We start from the raw sequence: 27,736 nt of genomic DNA on the forward strand, positions 1-27,736 counted from the left end.
TTCTGTCCATTGTCAGGTCCTGAAGGCCTGTCTGGCCCTGTCCACCTCACAGCAGACTTCCCAGCATGCCTTGCACTAGCTGGTCCACAGCAGACTTCCCAGCATGCCTTGCTCTGGCTGGTTCACTTTAGGACAAACAGAAATTTAGGAACAAGTAAACCATGAAACCAGACTTCCAGGAACAGAGTCCTAAATTATCCCCCATCTTTTTTCTCAGATAGAGGACATTCCAATTGAATGTTTAAACGAGTCGAATATTGATACAGCAGCAAGGGGGAATTATTCCCCTACCCCAGAGCTGCTGGAAATGCTACCTCCTTGCTTGCCTGTGACTGGTTTGCTTGGAGGGTTCATTAAACAGTTGACAGGAAACCTGACTCGGGCCCCTGCTGGACCACACACTGCCCCCCAGTGGAGGGATGGGACCTCATCTCCCCCAGACAAAATTATCTGTAAAAACATCGGCCAGAAACAAACAACAGGATTCCTAGGATCTGATTACTGTCGCCAGGGCGGCCTTCCACGGGAGCCCACCCCTCCCTTCCTTCTCCTTTCTGAGAATTTAAGAGCGAATGCCCAACAAAAGTTCTGACAGGGTCAGCAGACTGACGCTGTCGATTTCAGGCGATGGTGAACTTGGGATGGGCAGAAGGAAGCAGAGGATCTCTCTGGAATCCAGTCCAGGCCCAGGGGCCCAGGAAGGGCTCTGGACTGTGGGTGTTGCACCCACAGGTGATGAGGAGGGCAAGCAAGCTCTCACCTCAGGCTGTACTATTAAAAGTAAAATCTACTCATTTTCAAAAGATTTTAAAAACAGGTGAGATGATGGCTGGAGAACTACCTCATACATCCATTGTTTTAATAAAAAAAGAATCACCTGCTCTTGATTACCCCTAGAGCCAGGGACCTCACCTCCTTACCAGGCTGCCCACGATCTTCTACTGGCAGGATCCAGAGGCCTCTAAACACCTCTGCTTTGGCTGCCAAAGAGCAGCCTGCTGAGCCCGAGTTCCTGACAGTATCTCCAGTCCTCTGTCCTACAGGGAAGGCTTCTCCAGCCTGCTGGAAGGCCCAGCTCTCACAGGAAGCCTTCTTCCTCAATACAAACCAGCTGGGGCCTCACCCTGCGAGATTTTCCTCTGGCCCATCCCTGGAGCTGCCAGCATGGCACTGCAGTCTCTCCAAGGTTCTCAGCCAGCCAGCCAGCGTGAGCCAGGAAGGAACCCATAGGCCTCGCACGTCTCTCCCTGGGGCTCCTCTAACCTAGGAGGCACATGCCCGGGTGGTGGGTTCCTCATCTGGCTCAGTTCAGGCCAGAACAGAATCAGGCTGATTATGGGGTGGAGGTGGGGGTGCTGGGGGGACCCAACCGAGGCTGTCTGAGCCTTGAAAAATGAGGTGGGAAGACAGTCTCCTCCCCTTGCCCACCGCAGTCACTCTCAGCACCCAGGCCCGGAGCCCACCCAGCAGCCAGGCCCCCGGACCCCTCTGACCAAGGCAGGCTGTGTACGCTCAGGCGAGTCACCACCAACGCCCGCCCAGATGCCTGCCCGCAGCTGCAGGGTGGGGCTCACAAGAGCGATGCGAATGAATGCATTTCAGCCACCAGAAAGCGCTGGATGTGGGTGACTCACTTTATTTGTTTACTGCGGGCAGGGTAGGGGGTGTTTTCTTTAAAATGCTTTTCCTGAGCCAAAAGGACTCCAGGCCCCTTGCCCCTGAGTGGGCAGCTGGCCCGAGTCACTCCTGCAACGTCTCTGGGAGAAAGGACGGGGTGGGCAGGCAGGGCTTTCCCCAAGAGCTCCCCAGGCCAACTCTGCCGGCTGCCCACCCACCCCGGAAAAAAGAAACCAAACCCCAAAGCACCCCACCCCATGGGCTCTTGAAGCTGGGTCTGCTGCCCAGCCCCGCTACCAGCTGCCTCCTCCCCCTCCTTCCTACCCGCTTCTCCGTGCTCCCCCCGCCCCACCCTGACCTCGTGGGCACTTCAGCCTAGCCTGCCACCCTGCAAGGTGCTTTCATATCCACCGGGCTTGCCCATTGTGAACAAGACCCAGGTGTGCTCACCCGGCCCACTCCAGCTCATTCTGTCTGGAGACGCTTCCCCCACCCCTGGTTGTCTCAACCCTGTGACGGTACATGGGCCCAGGGCTCTGGCTCACCAGAGCAGGCCCCAGGGGCCGCAGCGCACCCTCCAATAACAGCTCTCTGGCCAACAGTTCCCCGTCCTCCCCACCACCTGCCCCAGACCCTGGGGCTGCAGCGGCCCAGCCTCCCCGTCTCCAGCCCTCCCATCTCACCTCCCCTTGGAAGGCGGGCCCCAGAGCTCCTCTCTGCCAGGTGCAGGGAGGTGAGCTGGCAGGCCCCCTCACAAGTACATCTTCATGGCCTTGTGCGTCGTGGGGCAGTAGCGGGCATGGAGCTGGGCCAGCAGGGCCTTGGACGTGGCCTCAAAGCGTGTGCCCTGGCTTTTCTTGTTCCACACGTGGACCGCGAAGGTGGCATTGAGTAGCCGGGTCAGCTCCTGGGGGCTGATGTCTTCGAAGTACTTCTTCCAGTTCTGCCAGGGGATAGGGTAGAAGGCCTCGGGGGGCAGTGTGGTGACGCCGCGGCAGGCGCGGCTCTCGCTCAGGCTGCGGATGGAGCACCATTTCTTGAAGACCCGCGTGAGCAGCTGCGGGCCCTGGTGACCCCAGATCCAGCCGTTGTAGTGGGCCACGAAGTCACGCATGCACTGCGCCATGAACTCGTGGTGCTGCTCGAAGGCCAGGAAGGCGCCGTTGAGGACGTAGCGCGACTGGGTGCCCAGCGCGTTGGTCAGGTTCCTCAGGTCCTTGAGAACGATGAAGTCCGTGTCCAGGTAGATGCCGCCGAACTTCCACAGCAGCGCGATCCTGGAGGCGTCCGAGAGCACCGGCAGGAGGTAGGGCTCCCAGCGCCGCTGCACGGCCGCGTACCAGGCGGCCAGGGGCGTGTCCCGGAAGAGCTCCCCCAGGTCCAGGGGTCGCATGTGGACGTTGGGGAAGCAGCCCAGGAGCGAGAGGCCCAGGTGCCGCGGGCGGGAGGCGTTCCCGCCAGGCAGTCCCTTCATCAGGACCACCACTGGGGACTCGGGGTGCGCCCTGGCAGCTGACTCCACGGAGCACATGAACAGGAAGTTGGGGTTCGTCCGGTCAGAGGTCTCCAGGAAGAAGATGTTGCCTGGAGGCGGGATGCCGGAGGGCGGGGGGGTCGGGGGGACCATGTGGGGGCAGGGGACGTCCACAGGCAGGTTAGAGAGTTGTCCTTGGCCCCCCGGCTCTCCCACGACGTGCCAGTAGACCATGACGGAGACGAAGAAGGTGAGCTTGAAGCCAATGATGAACAGGGTGCAGACCCGCTGCCTCGGGGTGTCCCGGAGCAGCCGCAGCAGGCAGTCGGGGGGCGCCGAAGTCATCTCCCCAGATGTCAGGAGCCTCCAGCAGGTTTCAGCTGGTCTGTAAGAAATGAGCACCACACTCAGGCAGCCTGCTGGCTTCCCCGGCCCAAGAACACTGCCCACAGACACCAGCCATGGCTGACCCGGGCTTCCAGACCCCACGGGCTGGCCAGATGCTCAGGGCCCCCTGTCTGACCTCAGCTGTACAGTGGGAGCAGCAGGCCATGGGCTGCGATCTGGGCAGAGGCCCTTCCACTCTGATATACTGGTGAGTTCCCCAAGGGCTGGGCCAGTGCCACCCACAATGTGAGGCCAGCATGGGCCCAGCGCAGGCTCTGGCCTCTCTCTGCAAGGTCTGTCCCCTTTGAACTGCCAGCCTCTGTTTTGAGACCCAATGCAGGCATCTCTCAGCCCCATTCGGTTCCACCAGCTGGGCCTGGATTTGGTCTAAGAGGAAGGGCTGCCCGCAGCCACAGGGACTTTCAGCAGGAGGCCTGGGGGGCTAGATGCCGGCATGCAAGCTCACTCAGAGGCAGGACAGGCAGACTCTAGGCACGTGGGCATGCTTGCTGGGTCCCCAAGCCCTTGGAGTGGGCATGACAGAGTCTCCTGGGCCCCTGGCTTTCCCAGCCCTCACCTGGAGGGAGGGGGACAGGGAGGTTGTGCTATATAAGCTGTCACTCTGTCACCTAACTAGCACCGCTGCCCTCGGACCCTCATTCTCTCTTGATGCCCAGGCTGTGGCTGGCCGGCAGGAGGAACATTCCTGGGTGTCTTGCAGGAGGCTGGGAGGAACAAGAGAGGCTTGCAGTGGGATCGTGTGAATCCTGGGACACATGGGACCTGTGTCTGCCTGAACCAGCTGCAGGACGGTCACACTGGAGCAAGGATTATATTCATTCACTCAGCGAATACTGACTGCCCACCATGCACATGTCAGGGGGCCTTCTCAGCACTTCAAACATATTAAGTCACTAAACACTGCTACCCTGCGGGGCGGGAATCATCCTTCTTTTACATGGTGAGAACACTGAGGCACAGAGAAGTCCGATAACTCATGCAGAGTCCTCTGCTTGGCCGGTAGCAGGGCAGGGGGTTTGAACCCAGTCCACCTGGCTCCAGGTCTGTGCTCTCACCACTGAGACGTGCTGCCCTGCAGAGAGATGGTGCGGCCATGTGAATGTGCTGGCGCCTGGGGACTCGGTACATGTCGACCCGGACAGTCCTATGAACAGAATCCTGGCCAGCGCTTACTGTCCTGAATCCACAGCCATCCAGGCCTCAGTAACACCAGGGCGCAGTTGTATAGTTTCCACTTTAGAGGCCAGGAAGCTTGGGTGCAAGCGGCAGGGCACTGGGTGCAGCCTGGGGGAGCCACAGTCAACCCTTCCCCAGGACAGAGGGGTCTTGTGGTCACAGCGGGGTCCCAGGAGGCTGTGACTTGCCCAGTGGGGCCCGTCCCTCCCCAAGGCTGAGGCCAGGAACCACGGCTATGGCATGGGCTGGAAACTGACCAGCCTGGGCGGCCCATGGCGGCGAGATGGGGAACCGGGCAGCCTGGCCGGCCTCCTGGAGACACACCCTGGGTCAGCAGCCAGCCTTCTCTGCCAGCAGGAACCGGGTCCTTCCCCATGCTCTCCATGCCCGCAAATCCATCTGCAAAAGATGGCGAGAGACAGAGTGAGGCTGGTTCCCAGCCACAGGGGCCAGGCAGGCCGGGCCTGCAGCTCACTTGTTCATTCGGTCCTCCACTCGCTTGGCCCCTGGGGGAACATGCTGGGGAGAAGAGAAGAGTTAGGTGTAGCTCTACCGTGGAGGAGTGCTCGGCTTCAAGGGGAGATCACGTGGAGAGAGGCAATGAACCCAATGATGGCGGAACTGACAGCGGAGCGGGAGCAGGCGGCTTCCTGGAGGAGGTGACACTTGATGAGAAGGGAGTCAGCCATGATCGTGGAGGAGACCTGCACACCTCTCTCCCCAGGGCCCGGCTCAGCGTCGGGTACACAGAAGTCACACAGGAAACGGACTCATGGGCTGATTCACTCACTCAACAGCCAGATAAGAAAAGAAAGAAAGTGAAGTCGTGTCCGACTCTTGCGACCCCCTGGATTGTAAGCTACTATGCTCCTCTGTCAGAGAAGGCAATGGCACCCCACTCCAGTACTCTTGCCTGGAAAATCCTATGGATGGAGGAGCCTGGAAGGCTGCAGTCCATAGGGTTGCTAAGAGTCGGACTTGACTGGGCGACTTCACTTTCACTTTTCAGATTCATGCATTGGAGAAGGAAATGGCAACCCACTCCAGTGTTCTTGCCTGGAGAATCCCAGGGATGGTGGAGCCTGGTGGGCTGCCGTCTATGGGGTCGCACAGAGTTGGACATGACTGAAGTGACTTAGCAGCAGCAGCAGCAGCAGCATGCTCCTCTGTCCATGGGATTTTCCAGGCAACAGCCAGGGGGACGATTTAAAAACACAAGTGTGGCCAGGCTGCTTCTCTGCTCAGATGATGAGTAAGGTGGGAGGCCTAGTTCATGAGGGGGTGGCACGTCCCCCAACCCAGACCTCACACCCACTTCTCTCCCCATCACCACCTGGCTTCCTGGTTCTTCCTCAAACCCATCCCCCCACACTGCTGACTCTGGGCCTCCGCACCTGCTATTCCCTCTGCTCGGAATGCTCTCCTGCAGATGTTCACAGGGCTGGCTCCTTCATCTTCCCACGTCCTCCCCGCCCTGGCCCCTCTACGATCCCAGCTTCCCCCCGACCCCACAGCCTCCTCCTCTGGTCTGTTCTCCCTAGTACTTATTCTAATATACGGTACTTTTGTGTACTTGTCAGTTTGGTTATTTATTTGGAACATAACCCCTATGAGGACAGGTATTTTCGTATGTCTGGTGTAGGTTTATTTATTTTTTTAGTGTCTAGAATACTGCCTGGGTCTTGGTATGTAATAAATAAATACTGAGTAAGTGAGTGACTCAGCGTGTGGGTGTGTACCTATGTAAAAGAGCAAGCGAGTGAATGAAGGGGCCAATCAATGAGTGATCAGTGAATGAATGAATCAACAGATGAATGAGTTAGCAAATCAACAAGTGAGGAAATAGTCAGTGAGCACATGAGGGGAGGAAACTGGGGGGTCAGAGAGAGCTGCCTGGGATCCCCCAGCTGGGCTGTGAGTGGCGGAGCCGTTGACGTCAACCCGTAACCTTGTGTTCCCGGGCCCTGGTTTTCCCCTACAGGGAGAGAGGCTATTTTGGTCCTGAGTATTTTTAATCCTCTGTGAACCACACTGCTGAGTGCACACAGACGGGCGGCGGATGGAGCGAGGCCGGGGCTGTGTGGGGGCCCGGAGGGTCCTGGCTCTCCCATGGGGTGTGTTTTCGGGGTGGGGATAGGAGCCTGTCGAGGAGGCAGGATGTGCTGGCTGTGGCTGAGGAGCCAGACTCGAGCAGCAGTACCGTATTTGGTGCCGGAGCCCAAGACTCGGGAATGGAAACCGTTTATGACGAGAAGCTGGCCACAGCCCAGTAGCCGTGTGACCTCAGGCCCAAAGCACTCTCCAGTCCCCGGGAGAGCCTCACAGCCCAAGTCCTGGCCTTTGTCAGTCCTGCCTGGCGAGTTCCTGCCACCTTCTCCTGTCTCCCGGCCGCCACCTCCAGCCCTGCCCTGGGGAGATATTCCCCGTTAGCACTTAACTGCAGTCATGCCCCAGCTCTAAGTCCTTCTGTGGCTCTCCATCATCAAGACCCAGTGTGGTCCAGGTCAGGGAGGAAGGAAGGGTAAGAAATGCAGGGCTGGCAGAGACAGAAGGCTGAAGGTCCGACCAGTCCCCATCTGAGCTGGCCCTTGGCACCAGCTCTGTGGCTCCTACCTCAGGAGCATGGCATCAGGCTCATATGTCTAGAAAAGGCTCTGGGACCTGGTGCTCATCACCCCTGACCATGGCCTACACCCATCTCTGCCCCCTAGTAGGGAGCCTCCACCTCTGACCCTTGCTGGGCTCCTGCGTCCAGCCCGTGGCAGAGAAAAGGGTTATAAGTCATGTATAACTGGGGTCCCCAGGGGAGACAGGGTGGCCGTCTGCTGGTCTGGGTGGTCCAGCATCCATTCCCACTTCTGATAACTGCACCCCGATTTCCTTTGGGGAACCGCCCCTGCCCCACAGACTCCACTCCCAACTCTGGGGGTGGACACGGGATTTGGGTCTGGGCACTGGCTGTGCAGTGCTCGCCAGCCACAGTGATGGCCCCACACTCTGCTCCCAGAGTGCGGAAGGCGCCATGGATGCTGGTGGCTTGCTCATCGGGGGAAGATGAGGACAAGACCTGGTAAATGCGGGATGGGAGCTCTCTGGCACTTACTGGGCTTAGGAGCCACCGACTGTCCCAAACTAGAGGCGACTCACCCAGCCCCTCACACAAGAGGGGGTGAAATGGAGGCTTAGTGATGCTCAGTCCCACGCAGAGAATCACAGTCGAGGCAGGACTAGAACTCGGCTCTCACACCAGCCCACATGCAACTAGACATCAGGGTTGCAATTTCTCCAGTGTTTCCCTCCCACTGGCCCTGGGAGCCAGGACGCAGATCTGGACTCAGCAGATGCAAGCGACTACCTGTCCTCCACTTCTGTGACAGTCACTTAATTTAAAAAGAATGATTTAAAATTTTTTAAATACTTTGTTTTGGCCTTGCCGCATGGCCTGCGGGATCTTAGTTCCCCAACCAGGGATCGGACCTGAGCCACCTGCAGTGGAAGTGCAGAGTCTTAACCACCGGACTGCCAGGGAAGTCCTCTCTTCTTTTTATTAATTTATTTTATTCATTTATTCATTTGGCTGTGCTGGGTCTCGGTCTCAGCACGTGGGGTCTTTGATCTTCACTGTGGCCTGTGAGATCTAGTTCTATGACCAGGGATCAAACCTGGGCCCCTCTCCACATTCCCTGCATCGGGAATGTGGAGTCTTAGCCACTGGACCACCAGGGAAGTCCCCGACAGGTCACCCTAAGACCAGGGGCCAGCGTGTTTCTCAGTTCAGCCTGATCCCCAGTGAGGGCTGTAGGGTCATTCCAGCTCATTCCTGCACCCGCTCCCCTGTTTAACCTTCAGAAAATGAAAGGGACTTGTCCAAGGGGCCATTCTAGAGGCACTGGGGCGGGAGGGTGCGTGCAGGCCTGCCCAGCCCCGCTCGAATTGCTCTGTGACTTCAGGCAACTCCCCTTCCTTTGTTGGGCCTTAGGTTCCTCCTGCACCACGGGGAAGGGAGAGCCGGACTGACCGAAAGTTCTAACTGTGGGAACACGGGGCCTGTGCTGATCTACCTCCCTGATAAGTTAATGGCTGAGCAGATATGGAGGCTATACACCGAGGGATCCCAGGGCAGGTCACCCAGCTAGGAAATGGAGTATAGAATTCAAACCCAGGTCCCTGCTGACAGCTTCTGTTCTGCCACTGATTAGCTCTGTGACCTTGGGCCTGGGCCTGCCCCTATGCCCTTTACATTAATAAAATTGAGGGGGGTGGGCTTTTGGTCCTAGAATTCAGACCCTCCTTGGTGTGAAAAATCAATATCTCCAGCTTCCAAACCCTACTTGGAGGATCTGCTGTCCAGTCCTCCCGCGGACCCCATCCCCACTCTTTCAGGGCATAAATGATTTCTACTCAAGAAGTAAGACTGACGGATACTAAAAGGCAGTGATCCTGGTACAAGTGGCTGTTTTCAGAGCGGAGGTTACAAAGTGTTCCCCCTCCAAAGCCCCTAAGTTGTTCCGAGGACAGAAATTCCTGAAGCCAGACTCCAGCAGGCAGCGTCTTGCTCTTGGGGGGTTACGACAGATGGAAAAATAGGAGGAGGAGCCCTCTGTTTCCAAGAGGAACGAGGCACATTCTTAGTTCTGAGTCTTCCCTCTTCTACTGATGTCAGACTGAGCCATGAGGGAAAGGAAAAAAATAAACCACAAGCTACAGCATTAGGGAAAGAGACCAGGAGCAGGACAAACTCATAAACTTCAAGTCACATGTAAGTGTTGCACAAGGCACCCGAGACCAGCAGATATGGCAGTGGGGGTGGGGAGGAGTGTGGTACCGGGGGTGCCCAGTAGTGCTGGGTCATAGCAATCGCCACTTTTAAAAGGAAGACGAGGGCTGCCCCGTTGGTCCAGTAGTTAAGACTGCTTTCAATGCAGGGGGCATGGGTGTGATCTCTGGTTGGGGAACTAAGATCCCACATGCCATGCGGTGTGACCAAAAAATAAACAAATTAAAAAAAGGAAGACAAATAAGACAGGAGCCAAGGGCTTAATGAACCAGGAGGGTTCAAGGTTGGAGGTGGTGGCCTCTTGAATCAGGCTGGGTTCTGAGAGGCAACAGAAGGGAAGCTGCAGAGGAAGATCGTATATTAAAGGAACAATCCATTCCTGTAAAAACAGAAGGAGTCTTTCAGTAGAGAAATCTAGAGAACGATCCTGGCCTGTCTCCCAATTTCCATCAAAACCTCCTGTTAGTTGCTGGTCCAGGAAAATTCTGCTAATTCAAATAGAGGGAAAAAAAAAATTGTTAAAGGCATAAACACAACATCCATCCAAAGATGCTACGTGAATGAAGAGGGAAAGGAACACTGGTGTTCCCTTATGTAAAAAGATGAGTCACTATACAAATATCGCCACAAAACAAAAATTCTAATCCAAAATGGCAGCATGAACTGAAAACAATTAAAATAAAAAACCCTGAGAAAAAAGTAATTCCTACTTGAAGGAAGACCGGAAAGCAGAAATACAAGAACTGGGGAAGTTCTTGAAAAAGATATGAAGACAACAGGTGAGAACTGATAGACCTCAGGAAAGAACTAGAAGAAAAAGACAAAAACATTTCAGAAATCAAGACCAAACTACACGAAACCCAGGGAGAGCAGACATGAAGTACAGCGAGAGGCACAGGGCTTAAAATGAGAAAAGGGAACAAAACCAGATAGAAATAAAGAGATGAAAGAATTCAAGAAGATGGAGAAAAGATGTAAGGAGATACAACAAATGCATAACTAGGGTTTCTAAAGAAGGAGATGAAAACAATGGACCAGAAGAAACATTTAAAATTATAATTCAGGAAAACTTTTCTGAAATAAGGGAAGATTTCATTTCATGAATCGAAACAGTACTCCATGTAGTACTGGAGATCAGTGACCCAGAACGGTAAGTCTCAAGACATTTTCTAGCAAAATGAATGAACTTTATAAAGACACAAGAATAAATCTTTGGGCAGCTACCTGTGGCTCAGATGGTAAAGAATCTGCCTGCAACATAGGAGACCCAGGTTCGAACTCTGGGTTGGTAAAACCCCCTGGAGGAGGGAATGGCTACCCACTCCAGTATTCTTGCCTGGAGAATCCCAGGGACAGAGGAGCCTGGCGGGATACAGTCCCGTAGGGTCACAAAGAGTCAGACACGATTGAGTGACGGAGCATGCACACAGAAAGACCTATGAAGGAAACAGAGTCAGGCTGGTATCAGATTTCTCAGCAGACACTCAAGGACAGATAGTGGAGCAACACCTACAGGATATCCTCCAGGAAAGAAATTGTGAGCCAAAAAGTAATATATGGCATCCCTTCGTATCCACGAAGGGAAGTGGTTCCAGGACTCCCACAGCCACCAAAATCCACAGATGCTCAAGTCCATGACATAAAATGGTGTAGTATTTGCATATAAGCTAGACACATTTCCTAAATTCTCTAAATCATCTCTAGATTATCTATTATACCCAATATAAAGTGAAAAGTAAAAGTGTCAGTCGCTCAGTAATGTAAATGCTACATTAATAGTTGCAAGTGTGCAGCACAGTCAGGTTTTCCTTTTTGGAATGTTCTGGAATTTTTTTCCTTTTAAGAATTTAGACCCACAGTTGGTTGAATCTGTGGATGTGGAACCCAGAGATTTGGAGGGTTGAGTGTATAGCCAAGCTGTTCTTTAAATATAAAGGTTACACACCAAGTTTCAAAGTATAAGGACTTGGGCAATAATGTATTATGAGTAATAAGCACAGCAAACCGAATGGTGACTGGGCTAACTTTAGTAACAGCACTGAATATATTTAACTTCAGCTCCTCTCCATCCCCCCAAAAGGCAGGAATAAGGATGCCAGGATGGAACGACAGTGGTGTCTAGTCAGACGATGTAAGAATGTAAAAAAAAATTGGTAGGACAGGCAAAAAGAAGGTGGAAAGTAGAACAAGTTCTGGTTGCCTCATCTCTAACTGCTAGGGGGTAAAAACTAAAGCGGTAAAAGTTTGAGCACATTTAGAGTGCAAAGGTGATACAAAGAAGGATAATCCTACCCAATGTTATTGCATCTAATAAGATGAACCGTCATGAACCACTAAAAAATAAAAACGCTGCCAATTAAGCAAAACCACTCTGCTTTCTTATTATGTAGGATTTTTCTTTTGCAAGAATTTTTTTTTTAAGTTAGATTTTTAAATCACCTATCACATCTGTGTATACATAGGACGGAAGGAAGGAAGGAATGGTATGAAGGAAGGAATTCCATAGGAAGGAATATAAGTGAAATAAATTGAGTAAGGCGTTACTGGAAGTTCACCACACGTAAAACACGATTCTTCTGAACGATTTCACCTCAGTGTCACTGTCTGTGCTTTCCCACACGGCAGCATCGGTCCAGTTTACATGATTGAACTTGAGTGGGGGAGCATTTTGGTAGCTGCTGGGGCTCCCTGCATGGATACTAAGGGGCAACCATATATTAATCTTTGGCTCACACTTTCCATCAACTGTGGGTGGCACAACACTTCTTCAGAGCGCTTCACTCGTGCCTCAAGAGGTTTTTTCCGAGCTGCGGACATCTCTTCAGGTGGTCATGTCACCGAATGAGCAGGAAGTGGCAAATGTCAGGAACACTGCCTGACTGAGAGCTTCCAGAAGCACTGGATGGAAACAACATACGCCTTACTCAGCACAGTATCGGCTGAAATGAGTAGTGACTAGAGAAAGGGGAGGATGGAGAAGAAGCAAGTTAAATGTATTGTTATTCATAGAAGAGAAACAATAGACACCATCTAAAGAAAGAAGGGACTAAGAGGATTATATGAAGGATAAATATAAAAAAAATGGAGCCACTCGAACAAATTACAAGCTTTCCCAAATATCAGAAAGATTCCTATTTTTTGTTTTGGGTTGTTTGTTTGTTTTCATCAGAATATAGCCCTCCCAGGGGCTTCCCTGGTGGTCCAGTGGCTAAGACTGTGCTCCCAAGGCAGGGGGCCTGGGTTCAGTCCCTGGTTAGGGAACTAGATCCCACATGTCACAACGAAAGATCCCACATGTCACAACGAAAGATCCCACATGCTGCAACGAAGGATCTCTCATGCAACTAAGACCCAGTAGGGCCAAACAAGTAAATACATATGTGTATATATTATATACAAAAAGGAATGTAGCCCTCCCACAAGCACAAAGGCACGCATACATATGGACACAGCATGACTGGGAAGATCATAGACCTAAGCCATATCAATAAATATAAACAGATTTAACTTATCTATACAAAGGAAAAGGTTTTTTTAGTTTAGATCCAAGCAAATTCCAACTCTATCTTGTGTTTGAGAGACATACATCAAAAAAGTGATTTAGAAGGTAAAAGAATGAGCAAACGTTTAAAGACACATACAAACAAAAACAAAGCTGAAGCCATAATCTTAGTATCTGACAATGGGAGTTAAAGCCAGGAATCTCTAAATGAGCCAAAGAAAGGCCACTTATAGTGCTAACTGGTATAATCCACAAGGCGTCAAACATACTGCAGCAATTTTCAGAAGAAATTACAGGGATGTCAGGATAAACAGACAGCAACACACTAGTAACAGACTGTAATTCACCTTTCTGAGTCTAAGAAACAAGTAGATCAAACACAAAATAATTCAGATCTACAAAATAATCAAGAAGTACTACTCTATATCAAATTCTTGATCCTAATAATAAATAATTCACTTTCAAGAGAACATTTATGAAAACTGAAAACCTCAACAAAACCCATAAACATAAAAAATACATTTTATAAATGCAAAGCAGTGTGTGATGAGAAATTAACGTGAAAGTTAGGAACTTTTTTTTAAAAACAAAACCTCTCTCTTGGACAATTCTTGAGCCAAAAGGGAAGTACAAACGGGATCTGTGGCATTTCTAGAAAACAACCATATCAAGATACCAAGAATCTGAATCTACAAGACACAGCTGCAGATTTATCAGAAGAATGTTTATAGCCTCCAATCATGTGACAAGTAACACAGGGCCGATAAGAAGAAAGCAAGCAGCAGGCGAAAAATGGGAGAAAAAGAACCTAAACATTTCCTTAAAATGTTAGAAAATAAACAAGAAGACTAAGGAAAGAAAAATTACAGTAGAAAAAAGTCAGGAAGCAGATAAGCAGTAGAACTAAGACATAAGGCCAAAAAACAGGCTCTTTGGGAAAAAATTCAATGAAATATATAAATCACAATTAACCTAATTAAGAAGACAAGAGAACTGAGGAGATGAGTGAGCACCCAGTGCAAACTAAGTCATGCCAAATGGCAAAGGAACCAAAGAAGCAGAGGAAAACTTTTTTTTTTTAATCGTAAGATAGTGCTTTGCAAATAACATCTGAAACCTGAAAAAAATAATTTCTAGACAAATGTAATAAATCAAGACTGCTCCCAGAACAGTCAGTCTAGACAGGCCAACTTTTACATAAGAAATAGAATTATACAAGATCATTAAGAAACAAAGGAACAAGACATTTTTAGAGAGGAATTTTACGAATTTACGTAACAGAAGATCTCAATGCTTTTAAAGGTGTTAAATAGTAAAATATAAGAAAGAACACTTTTAAAAATTTTAAGTATGGTGGTTTATTCACTAAATCATATCGGAGTCTTGCAATCCCATGGACTGTAGCCCGCCAGGCTCCTCCATCCACGGGATTTTCCAGGCAAGAATCCTGGAGTCGATTGTCACTTCCTTCTCCAGGGTACCTTCCTGACCCAGGGATTGAATCCAGGTCTTCTGCATTGCCAGATGGATGGATTCTTTACTGACTGAGCCACCAGAGAAGTCTAAGTTAAGTATAAAGAATTTAAATTAGTATAATATAGACATCAAAACCTGACAAAGATTGCACAAGACACTCTACTGACCAATATCACTTATGAATACTACTGTAAAAATCCTAAATAAAAAAAGCAGACAGAATTCAACAGCACATCAAAACAATGAAAAATCAAAACCATGTGGGTTGGGCCTTCCTAGGTGGTCTAGTGGCTAAGACTCCACACTCCCAACGCAGGGGGCCCTGGGTCAATCCCTGGTCAGGGAACTAGATCCCACATGCCATAACAAAACAAAACCAAACCAAGTGGGTTTTATTCTTGGAATTCAAGGATGGTTCAATATTAGGATGTCTTTAATATAATTCACCATATTCATAGATCTAAGGAGAAAAACCATACTATCCCCCAGAAATGCTAAAGTAATTTGACAGGGTTTCCAATACTTCCTGCATAAATTAGGAATCAGTGGATACTTCCTTAAGAAAATTATGTATATCAACATCAAAGCCAAGAGCCAGCTTCATACAGGAGTGTGAACACTCAGCTTCATACATACATACAGGAGTGTGAACACTCAGCTAGAGGTAACTCTAGCTGAAGATAGGAAAAGGACAAAGTGTCCAGCACCCTCACGGGCACTGGAGGTGTTCATCAAAGCAACTCAACAAGAGAGAGAAATTAGAGCTATAAAAACTGAATGAAAGTGGAAGTTGCTCAGTTGTGTCCGACTCTTTGCCACCCCATGGACTGCAGCCCGCCAGGCTCCTCTGTCCATGGAATACTGCAGGCAAGAATACTAGAGTGGGTTGCTATGCCCTTTTCCAGGAGATCTTCCTGACCCAGGGATCGAACCTGGGTCTCTGACATTGCAGGCAGATTCTTTACTGTCTGAGCTACCAGTGAAGCTATGATACAAACAGGGGGCAAACCAACCCCCTCACCAAACCTCAAATAGAAAAAGCTAAAATTACTGCTGTTTTTATACAATACTACTATATACCTAGAAAAGTCAAGAGAAACTGTTGAAAAACTCCTGCTAATAAAGAAATACCATAAGGTGATAGGAAACAGACACATACACAAATATAAAAAAGCAGCTAGAAGCAGAAGATACAATGAAGAGACTCCTACTCACAACCACCGTCACAATACTTAGGGTTACACTTAACAAAAGGTGTTCAACATTCATGTGAACAACAATTTAAAGCCGCTGACAATACAAAGTACACGTGAACAAGTGGAAACTTGCACCATGTTTTTGGACAGAAGATTCAGCTTTTTAAAGATGTCGATGTTATCTTAGCCGATGGATAAACTGCACTCGGTTCTGCAGTTCAACAAACTGATTCTAAAGTTTATCAAAAAATAAGCAAGGGACGTCCCTGGTGGTACAGTGGTAAAGAATCTGCCTGCTCTTGTAGGGGACATAGATTCAGTCCCTGGCCTGGGAAGATCACATACTACAGGGCAACTAAGCCCGTGAGCCACAACTTCTGAAGCCCATGTACCTAGAGCCTGTGCTCTGCAACAGGAGAAGCCACTGCAATGAGAAGCCTGAGCCCAGCAACTAGAGAGTAGGCCCCACTCGCTGCAACTAGAGAAACGAAGACTCAGCACAGCCAAATAGAGAAATAAAATAAAATTTAACAAAGAAAAGTAAGCAAAAAACCTACAGGAAAACTCTGAGGAAAGGAAGACATGAAGAAGGACTGGTCTTTCAGAGACTGACAGATGAAGCACCAATAACTAAAAGAACCTAGTTTTTGCATGTAAATAGGGGAATGAAACAAAGCACAGAAAGAGTATGGTATTTGCATATCCAACACAGGCAGCATCTACAAATGCGTCAGTAAAAATGGACCTTTTAACACAGCTGTTGGGCAAGCAGGGAAGCCAGCAGGGAAAAAGAACCAGATGAGTTGATATCTCAGAATATGCCCAGGATAAATCCCAAATGTAATAATAAATGTTTCAGACAAAACACAAGTGAATTCCTTAATAAACAGAGTTGGGAAGGTTTTCTTAATTATGCATGAAATCTAGAAGTCATGAAAAGAAAAAATTTCCCTGCAACCTTTCGCCAAATACCGAGAAAGTAAAAAACACAAGTGACAGCTTGGGATGGCTTTTGTTTCTCTCAGATCCCAGACATCTCATTTTTCTAACTTAGAAAGCAATCCCACAAATCAAGGGGAAAAATGAACAATCCAAAAGAAACTGTGCCAAGGTCACATCACACACACCCACCCCCACACACACGCTGATGCTTAAACAGATAAGCAAGATGGGGGAGCTTTTCGTAAGTAAGAAAAATGCAGGTCAAAACAGTCAGATAGCATCTCTCACCCATCAGATTTGCAAGAATCTAAAACTTCCACGACACATCCTTCAGGCAAGGCTCTGAGGAAACGGGCATCTATACAGTGCTGGTAGGGGTGGAGGGTAAGGGACCAACATCCATCAAAATTACACGTTCACGTACCCTTTCGCCTCGCAGTCCCACTCTGTGAACTTATCCTACAGATAAGTGGTATTTGTACCAGTCACAAGTTTGTTTGCAACCGCAAGTGATTAGAAACAACCCAAGGTCTTCCTTGAAGGAACTGGTTAAGCACACAGTGACCCTGGTATCTTGGAAAACAATGTCCGCTCCCAGGGGGCCAGGAACAAGGCCACTCTGACTCATCACATGGCCAGCACAGACCCTAGCACATCAAAGGTGCTTAATGCATATTTTCTGAAAGAATGCATGAATGATCCCTAAACTGCCCAGAAAGCCAGGATCAGATGAGCAACTGATCTAGGGGAGTGGCATCTGCAAACCGGCAAACCCTGAGCCCGCAGAGGACAACGGTCAGGATGTGTAACTGACGTATCCCGCCTCACCATCCAAGGGCACAAAATATGGTTGCATGCCGTGTCCCTTCATATTCAAGTGCCTGAGTATGCACCTGTCCCAGGAGAGAAAGGTGACCTTCCCAACACTACATGGCTAGTACCTGTCGGGGGGAGGGGTCGAGGGGGGTGGCGCCAGGATCTACTCTCAGGTATGTCTGCATCTGAAAGTCTCAGAGGCTTTTTTCTTCCCTGAGGCCATCCCAGCCCCCCAGGGTCACTCTGCAGTAGAGCCTGGGCTCCAGCTCTCAGGATCAGGGTGAAGTCACCTTCTGCTCAGTGCAGGGAATGGTAACTCACCACGGATCTGGACACCCAGACATCTGCTCTTAGAGACCCTGGACTGGGAGGACCAGGGGTGGGGGTGCAGGATGGTTATGGTTGGCTTCTCTTGAAAAGCTGACATGTGTGCAGATGCCAGAAGGAGGTGAGGCACCAGCTGGATGGATTTCTGGGGAAAGGGTGCCCAGGGAAGAAAGTCAGCGAGTGCAAAGGCCCTGAGGCATGTGTGCCTGAGGGACTGACCGTGGAGTCACCAAAGTACCAGGAGAGGCCAGAGAGATAGAGGGGACACTGGGCTGGGGTGGGGAGCAGGCTTGAGGGCCACAGGGAGGACTTGACAACTGATTGGCAGGGGGTGCCATTGGGCAATGTTGAAGAGGAAAGGGTTATAGCTTGACTTTTTTGGGGGGGTCACCCTGTGTGGCTTGTGGAATCCTAGCTCCCCACCTTGGCAGTGAGAGCCCCAAATCCTAAGCACTGGACTGCCAGGGAATTCCCTAGTGTGACTAATGTCTTAAATAAATCTTTAAGATCTGGCTGCTTTTTGAGTCTAAATCACAGGGGATGTGTAGCAACAGGAATGTGTCACAGGGCTATTGTGATAATCCGGGGAGAGGGAAGTAGAGAGAGGGAAGTGGGGACACAGCTCCGCTAAACAGATTTCCCCTCTACCCCTCTTTCCCTCTCCCCAGCCCAGCCCAGCCCAGCTCTCTCCATCTCTCGGTCTGGGACGCGCCACCGCAGCCACCTCCCGTGGCCGCCTCCCGCTGCAGCCCCACACAAGCCCGCAGACCCCACAGTGCTGGGATCCTGCAAGCTCTGCCTCCCCAGCCCTGCCCGCTCGGGCGCAAGACCTCCAGACTAGCCGAGCTGACGTCTGCCCTATTGCTCAAGCCACCAGGCTCTGGAAATTCCAAGCTTCTGAAACCCACTCTTTCCTCTTCCCAAAACATCCCTCCATGCTCCCCTGCCCAGGAACTTCCTGAGCAGAAAAGGTACGAAGGAAGTTTCGCCATCTGTCTGGAACACACCGCCTACCAGGCACCCCACTGAACACCACGTGCCCTGGGTCTCCATGTCCACCGCAGTGGCCCCTCTTACAAATGAAAAACTCAGGTGCAGAGCAAAGGGGCTGCTGGGCTAGTGAAGCGGGGAGGTGGGATAGGCACCACCCAGGTATGTGTGCCCACGTCTCTCCTCACCTAGGAAGCCACCCAGACATTGACGCTTACTGTGGCTGGGCCCCCATTTCTGCACACATCCACACCAGGAGGAGCTCGTGGCTACCTTCCAAAGGAGTGTGAACAGCACTCACCACAAACCCTGTGCTCCCCCATAGCCCAGACCCCTGGCAGACCTTCAGAGCCCCTGAGCAAGTCATATGGGGGAACCACCGGGATGAATTTGGTCTTGGAGTGAACTGGGATTGCAGGAAAGTGGGCACCAAGCCAGATGCTGCCCACTCAGCCTGATATTAAATCCTGGAGGGCCTGGCATACAGCAGGTGCACGATAAGTGCGTGATGCCTGACAGTGGTGAGGGATACAGGACAGCCATCCCGATATATCCTCAATGCCTTTGAAAATGATGGTTAAAAACATGCAAGAAAACCCAGCTCTTCTCTATTGCTCAAGGCACCAGGCTCTGGGAACACCAAGTTTCTGAAACAAGCTCTTCCTTCTTCCCAAAATGTCCCTCCACCTTCCCGACCCACCAACCTCTCAATCATCGTGGGGAAGACGAGCTGCCATTTGCCAAGAATCCATCAAAATACTGTCATGGTTTTCTTCATACCTTTGAGTATTGCCTCTGTGTTTCCACAGCGAGTATACACAGACACTTAGCCAACAGTGGGATCATGGTTGGTGGGGCTCCCAGTTTTTCTAGAGGGATGTGTGTGTATGTGTGTGTGTGCGCGTGCATGCCTGGGGGGCAGGGGAGGGGACGTCCAGTCACCACTCTCAGTGAACAGCTCTTGCTTTGCTCTTTATCTTGAAGGTTTGAGGTGAGGGTATGTGGCATGTCAGCATTTTGGCATATGCGTTCCAGTCCTTTTCTGCCACCTCCACTCACACGGAGCAGTGTTTACGCAGGCTGTGTCCAGGAGGTGCACAGAAAGTGATCCTTACCCACACGGTTCTACACCTTGTTTTATTTTTCACTTAAAAATATGCGGGGCCCCTGTCTCCTAAAACCAGGCGGTGGTGGTTACACAACCAGACCCATTTCCTAAAACTCATCAAGCTGGACGCACGCAATGGGCTGTAAATTCTACCTCAATTAAACCCTTTGGAAATACACGCTGTGCCTCTATTATGTCAGTAGACACAGCTCCACACCCTACCTCTCCAGGGTTACCCACCTTGACTGCTGGAGGGGCTTCCCCCTGTGAGCCCCTCTGTGGCTGAGCCCCCTGTGGCTCTGCTGGTAAAGCATCCGCCTGCAATGCACAGACCCAGGTTAGATCTCTGGGTTGGGAAGATCCCCTGGAGAAGAGAAACACTACCCACTCCAGTAATCTGGCCTGGAGAATTCCATGGACTATGGGGTCGCAGAAAGTCAGGCTCAACTGAGCGACTTTCACTTTGCACTTTGACTGCTGGAAATGTGGCTTCTTTTTGCTTTTACAGACAACACTGTGGTATCTTAGCACTTAGATCTCTCAACACATCCTTAATTACTTCTGCAGGACCCTTCCTAGAAATGAACTGCTTAGGTCAAAGGAAATGCCAATCTGTTCTCGATACAGGTCATCACTGGTCTCAAGAACTTAAAAAGTCCAAGTTCTCTCCAGTGTCACGGCTGGTCCTCCTTCCCATCCTCTCATCAGAAGAGAGACGGGTGTGGCCGAGTTAGCATTTATTAAAAGCTCCCCGTCAGGAATGGAGCTATGTGGTTTAATAATAACAATGGTGTATATTTCCTGAGGGCTTACCATGCACAGCCACCGGTTAGAGTGGTTTTTCCTTCAGTAACTCACGTAATCTTCCCAGTAGTTGCGTGAGGCAGGTCCTCTTATCATCGATTACAGTTTAAGATTGGAAACCTAGGCCCAGCTGGGACTCAAACACCCTCTGCCAGGTGAAATAACTCTGTCTGTAGCCCAGTCCCATTCAGCTGGGACTGCACTGTGGCCAGGGGCTCAGATCTTGCTGTGGTCAAGAGGAGGCAGCTGACTCTCAGGTCCTCATCTGTACGATGGGACTGACAGCTCAAGAGGGCTGAGGGGGTTTAAAAAAAAGATCAGGTTAACAAAAGCCCTGGAATCAGGTGGGGGCTTGATCAATGGGAAGAAAAGTGAAAGTGTTGGTCGTGTCCGACTCTTTGCAACCTCATAGACTGTGGCCCACCAGGCTCCTCTGTCCATGGGATTCTCCAGGCAAGGATACTGGAGTGGGTTGCCATGCCCTTTTCCAGGGGATATTCTGGATTCAGGGATCGAACCCAGGTCTCCTGCACTGAAGGCGGATTCTTTACTGTCTGAGACAGTAGCCCGCCATCAAATCAGGAGATTGCCTTGGAAGCTTCTGGAAAAAAGCAACTGATGACTGCAGACACCCAGGGTGGGGTGGGGGTGTCTCTGGGCTCCATAGCTGTATCTGGGACGATGGCGTCTGCACTTTGAAATCAAGCTGTTCATGGACTGTAAGGACTACTTTTCTGTTTTACCTTCACGTCTACCCAGCAACTCAGACTCTGCACAGGTGTGATATCCAGAAGGCCCTGCTGCCCCTGCAGCACCTGGTTCCTGCTGGGTGAGAGGAGAGTTTGGGGCACTGCCCGGAGTGGAAGGGGCCCTCCTAGTCCCTGTGGCCAGCTCTGCAGAACTGGAAGGTCCTGGCCCCACTGGGGTCTGTCCAGAGGGAAGACAAACAGAGGCAGCAGGAGAGGAAGGGATGCTCACTCACCAAGCTCTAGACACAGGAAGATGGGAACTGTTTCTCGCTAGCTACTAGAGATGGAGGCTCGGGGAGGACTCTCAAGGGCAGGTGGTGAGTGCAGGGGGAATTCTTCAAGGCACTTCTCCTCCCTCAATGTCGATGGGGGTGATAACACCTCCTACCTCCCAGGGAAACAAGGAGGACTCAAGGGAAATGAGATTGGCAAACAGCATAGGGTGCTGGGGGCCTCAGGTCCAGAATCCGCCGATGATGCTTTTTTTACTTTCTTCTCTGGGAAGATCAAAGCCGATTCATAAGATGCCCTCCCAGCCCCTCCCTCACACCCCCTGTCCTCACCCGCTCAGAAGGACCCCCTCTGGACCAGTTCCAGCCCTCTCCCGCCTCCAGCATCCTCTGGGACTTCATCTCCTGACCTGCCCCTCCCTCTTCAGGGACTTCAGCCACTCCCTCGCCTGGCTCTTTCCCATCAGCTTATAAATGCAGCCAAGTCTCCCTTATCCAAAAGCACAGATACAGTAAAATAAAAATTTAAAATGTGTTGCTCAAATACACACACCATCAGCAGCAAAAATAGTAATAGCCAGTCATAACCTGGGAGAAGATCTTTGCCACCAAGAGACCAGACAAGGGGCAAACGTCTCACTGATGAACTCAAACAAGTGAACAGGAATCACCCAAAGATACTAGATGTTCATACTCTTTGACCCCAGTAATTTCATTTCCAGGAAATAACAGGAAATGCACGTTCACAGCCTAAGGAAGTACACAATGGCACAGTTCCTCTGGAGAGCCAGCTGATGCGACGCTGACTACCAGGTAATTCCCTCTCCAGAAAAAAATATCTGGCAATGCATAAATTTATCTATGAACTCAATGTAACACAATCTAAAAGAGCCAAATATTAAAAAAACACCCAACAAAACCTAAATGTCAAATGAAACTCATTGACTAAATATGACGTCACAATGTCTAAGCATTGAAAAATATGAAAAAAGAATTAGAGAAAGACGAGGAATTTGCAACGTTTGTATAAACAAGGTATCCAAATATGTTGTTTAGTCGCTCAGTCGTGTCTGATTCTTTACTACCCCATAAACTGTAGCCCACCAGGCTCCCCTGTCTGTGGGATTTCCCAGGCAAGAGTACTGGAGTGCGTTGCCATTTCCTTCTCCAGGGGATGTTCCTGACCCAGGGATGGAGCCTGAGTCTCCTGCATTGTCAGGCAGATTCTTTATCACTGAGCTACCAGGGAAGCCCATTCAAATATGTACCAATGTGTTTTTTAAAAAGTCTGGCAAATTTTAACAATAGTTATATCCAGGTGATAACTGGTGGCTCAGATGGTCGTTCGATCCCTGGGTTGGAAGATCTCCTGGAGGAGGGCATGGCAACCCACTCCAGTATTCTTGCCTGGAGAATCCCCATGGACAGAGGAGCTTGGCATATATATGGTCCATGGGGTCACAAAGTCGGACATGACTGAGTGACTAAGCACAGCATATCTCCAAGTGATGTGAATATGGAATTTTCCCCCCAACTTTCAGTTCATTCATTCAAGCAAAAGGCAGTAAACACCTACTATGTCAGGCTTGCAAGTTTCCTCCCTCCAGGAGCTTCCAATCTGGAGAGGAGGAGGAAGGCAACGGAATGCAGGGCAGGTCAGTCAACAGGAGGTAAGGGCGCACCTCTGAGCGTAGTAATGAGCACAGCTTTGGTGGCCAGATTGAAGGTGGAACCATCCCCGCTGGGAGGTGCAGCAGCTGGTGGGGTGAGGGGGAGGGGTTCGGGGCGGGGAAGAGCTATTTTCACAGATTAAGCTCCCCTTTTCTCATCCACTCCTCTTCCCATCTGGTTACAAATGCCCCCGGCAGCCACCTTGTCTCACTCTGCCCTGGTACCAACTCAGACCCACAGGGAACAGCATTCTCTGCTGCCCTGGGTCCCTGAAGAGCTGGACCTCCATGGCCCCATGGAAGGGGCTGAAGGGGGCCAACTTGATGATGCGGTGTGTCACAACTTCCTTAAGTTCCAAGTAAGTCACTTTCCCAAGGCAGCTCAGCTGATAAAGAATCAGCCTGCAATGCAGGAGACCCTGGTTCAGTTCCTGGGTTGGGAAGTTCCCCTGGAGAGGGATAGGCTACCCACTCCAGTATTCTTTCTGGAGAATCCCCACGGACAGAGGAGCCTGGTGGGCTACAGTCCATGGGGGTCTCAAAGAATTGGGATCCGGAAGAGCAACCAAGCACAAGTCACTTTGAAAGACGCTGCCAGCCCTCGCACACAGCAGGAGCAAGTCCTCTAGCCTAGGCAGCTCTAGGGCTTCAACGGGTACAAGGAAGCAAAACAAAATGGTAAAGAATTTCCACTTCGGTGTTTGTGCTCTAATACGGGGCGGCCACAGCGGACAAGCAGGGACAGGCATGAGGGGCACTGGAAACAGGCTTGGAAGGAAAAGGAGCAACTGAGAAGGTTCCATCTTGACTCTCCTTTTTTATTTTTTATTTGGGACTGATTTGTCTGCTGGGCTCTTTGGCTGTGGGAACAGGGATGCGAGCAGGAGGGGACAGTCGCCGCCAGCCTGGGCCCTGCTTTGTCCCTCTGGGCAGGGTGATTCCCCCATCTTGGGGAGGTGGTAACAAAGGCAGAGTCCTTGGGCAGCTGGGGTGGGGCTGGAGGGGGTGCCAGAGGGGTAGCACACCAGGTGCCCCGGGGGGTTTGATGGAGGAGGGCATCCCAAAGGGCCACCACGGAGCCGTCGCTCACTCCGTATTTGGCGGAGACCAAAAGGGTGTCCTCCAGAGAGAGGGCAGCGAGGTCAGGGGAGGTCCTAACCCTCTCAGAGCTGGGGGCTCGGCTGCGTCCGGCCGGGAGGTGGGAACCTCTGCCCCGCACGTGTCAGAAGCGGAAACTGAGGCCGGGGACTCGGCTAGAGCCCAGGGGCGTGGACTGAGACTGGACATTCCCGGAAAGAGCCTCTGCCAGGGCACCACAGCTCCCACTGGGACTCGACGTTTCCCATCTGGAGGAGAGAAGCACGCCGGAAAGAGGGGGTGGTTTGCGGATCTGGATCCCCAGGACGGAGCGCTTAGACCCTGCTCTCCCCACTTCCCAGCTCCGACCCGGGTGGTCCCTCCATCTGGAGAGAGCCCTTCCCCCCTTCGCCGTCCAAAGCCTCAGCATCCTCAAAGGCCCAGGGGGACGCCTCTCATCCCCCGGCAGACTACCCCCCGCCCCACTACTCCCTGCCCCGCAGCTGGCCGTTCCCCTTGACCCCTCTCCCCAGCGGCGCCCCTCGGGGCCAAGGGCGATCGCGGCGGGCGGCGAGGCCTCCGGGACTTTTACGCGCCCCCAGGCAGAGCGGCGCGGCTCGCCCAAGGGCACAGCGCGGGCCAGGGGAGCCGGCCCTCGGACCCGGGCTTCTCGCCCCCACGGCCACTTTGCTCCTGCCGCGGGGACCACGGCCCGGGAGGCGCTGCCTGGAGGGCTCCCGGGCGGGGCGCGCGCTCCCTTCTCGGGCTGGGCTCCCAGCCCAGCCGCCGCGCTCAACTTCGGGTGCCTCTGGGGCGGAGGCGGCGGTCGGGAACCAGCGCGCACAGTCGGTGTGCACGAGAGCGACCCTCCCGAACAGGTGGTCCCGGCGGGCGGCGGCCGAACCCTCCGCAGCCCCTACCCCTTCCTTCTCTCGGAGCGCGCCTCCCCGCCCGGGCCCGGAGTGGCCCCGGTCAGTGCCTCGGAGCCCAGCCACTCGTACCTCTGGCTCCTGCGGCTCCGGCCGGCGGACAACGCGGCCCCGCGGGCCCGGCGGGCGGCAGGCGGCGGACGGGCAGGGCAGGGAGGCCTGCGGGAGGAGCGCCGCTCCTCAGTCCCGGGGCTGCGTCAGCGCTGCCCCGCCCCGCCCCGCCCCGCCCCGAGGGGGTCCTGCGAGTCCACACCGCTCCCAGCGCCCGGGGCTGGACCCCCATCAGCCCGCGGGCCCACAGGTATGGAGCACTCCCCGTGCCTCCCTGCCTTTCCCCCATTTAACAGATGAGCCAAACGAGGCTCAGAGCGGTGACTTCCACGTCAAGCAGCTGGGCAAGGGCAGTAGCGGCATTTGGACTCGGGCCTGCCTGTTGCCTCTGTACCCCCTTCCTCCATCGCCGTGTGGTCCCTCCAGCAGGATTTGTCCCTGCTGCCCACTCCCTCTTCTCTGATGCACCCTCTTCTCTTGGCTGCCCTAACACCACACTTGCCTGGTTGTCCTCCTCCTCCTCGGTGACCCCCATTCTCCTCTGTAGCAGCCCCCAGCTTCTAAATGTCACCCCAACCAGCGGCTTCTAGCTGCTGAGGACGCCCGGCGGCCTGGCCCTCTTCCGAAGCTCAAAGATCCATGTGCTGCAGACCTCCCTTATCTTGCTCCATCCCACCTCCCTGTCTTCTTTCCCCAGAGTTGGCATCCTGCATCTTCCTCTCAGTTAATGAAAACTCCATTTTCTAGGTGGCGGTTGTCTAATCGCTAAGTTCTGTCCAACTCTTGAGTGACCCAGTGGACTGGAGCCCACCAAGCTCCTCTGTCTATGGGATTCTCCAGGCAAGAATACTGGAGTGGGTTGCCATTTCTCTCTCCAGAGTATCTTCCCAACCCAGGGATTGAACCCACATCTCCAGCATTGACAGGAGGATTCTTTACCCCTGAGCCACCTGGGAAGCCCATTTTCTAGGTACTCCGGCTCCAGGAGATGGAGAAGGATAGGGATGCATGCAGTCCATGGGGTCGCAAAGAATCGGACACGACTGAGCAACTGAACAACAAAACAACTGGCAAAAAAAACCTGGCTTCCTCGCTCTGCCCACCACCACACACCCCACATCCACTCAATAGCGAATCCCATGGGCTCCACCTTGAAAACACACCCAGAAGCTGACATTCTCGCCCCACCCTCTTGTCCAAGCCACCTGCCCCTCCCCAGGCCCAGTGCAGGGGCCTCTTCACACTCCTATACCTGCCTCCCCCAGCCCCCTGTCCAAACAGCAGCCAGAGGGATGATGGCAGAACCAGATCCAGCTCACATCTCTCCTCTGTCCCACTCCCTCCAGTGAATTCAGTCCACCTCAGGCTCCTCACTGAACTCCGAAGAAGCACCTTACCCCTGTCCTCTAGCCACATCCCCTTCCTCTCCATGGGTCGGGTTAGCCACACTTGCCTCCCTGCTGGCTCTCTCCCCTCCAGGGCCTTTGCTATTGCCACTCCTCTGCCTGGAACAGCCTTGACCACATATCCTTGCAGCTACTTCTCTCCATGTTCAAGCTTCGTGTTCAGCTCCTTTGTGAGACTTCCTTGACCTCCAGACACACCTATCTTGCACTCCCCACTGCCTTCTTCCTTGACTCCCCCCCACCACACGTATCAGCATCACCACCGTATCAGCATCACCACCGTGTGACACTTGTTTCCTGTTTCTCTCCTGCACTTATTTTATTGCCAACCCCGTGCCCTAGAATGTGAGTTCCCAGGGCAGGGGGTTCCTGCTGACTTATTATACTTGTTCCCTGCTGTGATTTCCTCCTGAAACGGTGTCTGGAACAGTAACTGGGCAACTCAGCAAATGTCTGTGGAATGGATCAACCTGTACCCCCTCACCGCTGCTATTATAATACTTTTCCTTTATGTTGGCTTTGTGTGTGTGCTGAGTTGCTTCAGTTGTGTCTGACTCTTTGCAACCCCATGGACTATAGCTGCCAGGCTCCTCTGTCCATGGGGATTCTCCAGGCAAGAATACTGGAGTGGGTGGCCATGCCCTCCTCCAGGGGATCTTCCTGAGCCAAGGATAGAATCTGCTGTGTTTCTTATGTCTCCTGCAAGTTCTTTACCACTAGCGCCACCTGGAAAGCCCCTTTTGATTCTAATAAACGTATTTTAAAAGGAAACTTTATGTTACTGCCCTAGGTGGAGCACCACTGCTGCTGCTGCTAAATCGCTTCAGTCGTGTCCGACTCTGTGCGACCCCATAGACGGCAGCCCACCAGGCTCCCCAGTCCCTGGGATTCTCCAGGCAAGAACACTGGGGTGGGTTGCCATTTCCTCCTCCAACGCATGAAAGTGAAAAGTGAAAGTGAAGTCGCTCAGTCATGTCCGACCCTCAGCGATCCCATGGACTGCAGCCTACC

General features: G+C 51.9%; 1 protein-coding gene across 13 annotated transcripts; it reads right to left on the reverse strand.

Moving 5' to 3' along the window:
• Positions 1-1,616: 1,616 nt before the first annotated feature.
• On the reverse strand, positions 1,617-26,855 carry A4GALT (alpha 1,4-galactosyltransferase (P1PK blood group)). 13 transcript variants are annotated; one of them, XM_061418759.1, is made up of 4 exons: positions 25,341-25,421; positions 20,050-20,127; positions 5,000-5,074; positions 1,617-3,476 (listed from the first exon to the last, which is right to left on the reverse strand). In XM_061418759.1, exons 2-4 carry the CDS (start codon positions 20,121-20,123, stop codon positions 2,369-2,371), a joined length of 1,257 nt encoding a protein of 418 aa, XP_061274743.1. In that variant the 5' UTR covers positions 20,124-20,127; positions 25,341-25,421; the 3' UTR covers positions 1,617-2,368. The 13 variants fall into 13 exon arrangements, with proteins under 13 accessions (XP_061274743.1, XP_061274735.1, XP_061274744.1 ...); XM_061418751.1 differs by lacking the exon at positions 25,341-25,421 and adding an exon at positions 23,169-23,293; XM_061418760.1 differs by lacking the exons at positions 20,050-20,127; positions 25,341-25,421 and adding exons at positions 5,229-5,325; positions 7,823-7,916.
• Positions 26,856-27,736: the final 881 nt, after the last annotated feature.

This window comes from Bos javanicus, chromosome 5 (assembly GCF_032452875.1).
Source record: "Bos javanicus breed banteng chromosome 5, ARS-OSU_banteng_1.0, whole genome shotgun sequence".
NCBI classification, from domain to species: Eukaryota; Metazoa; Chordata; class Mammalia; order Artiodactyla; family Bovidae; genus Bos; species Bos javanicus.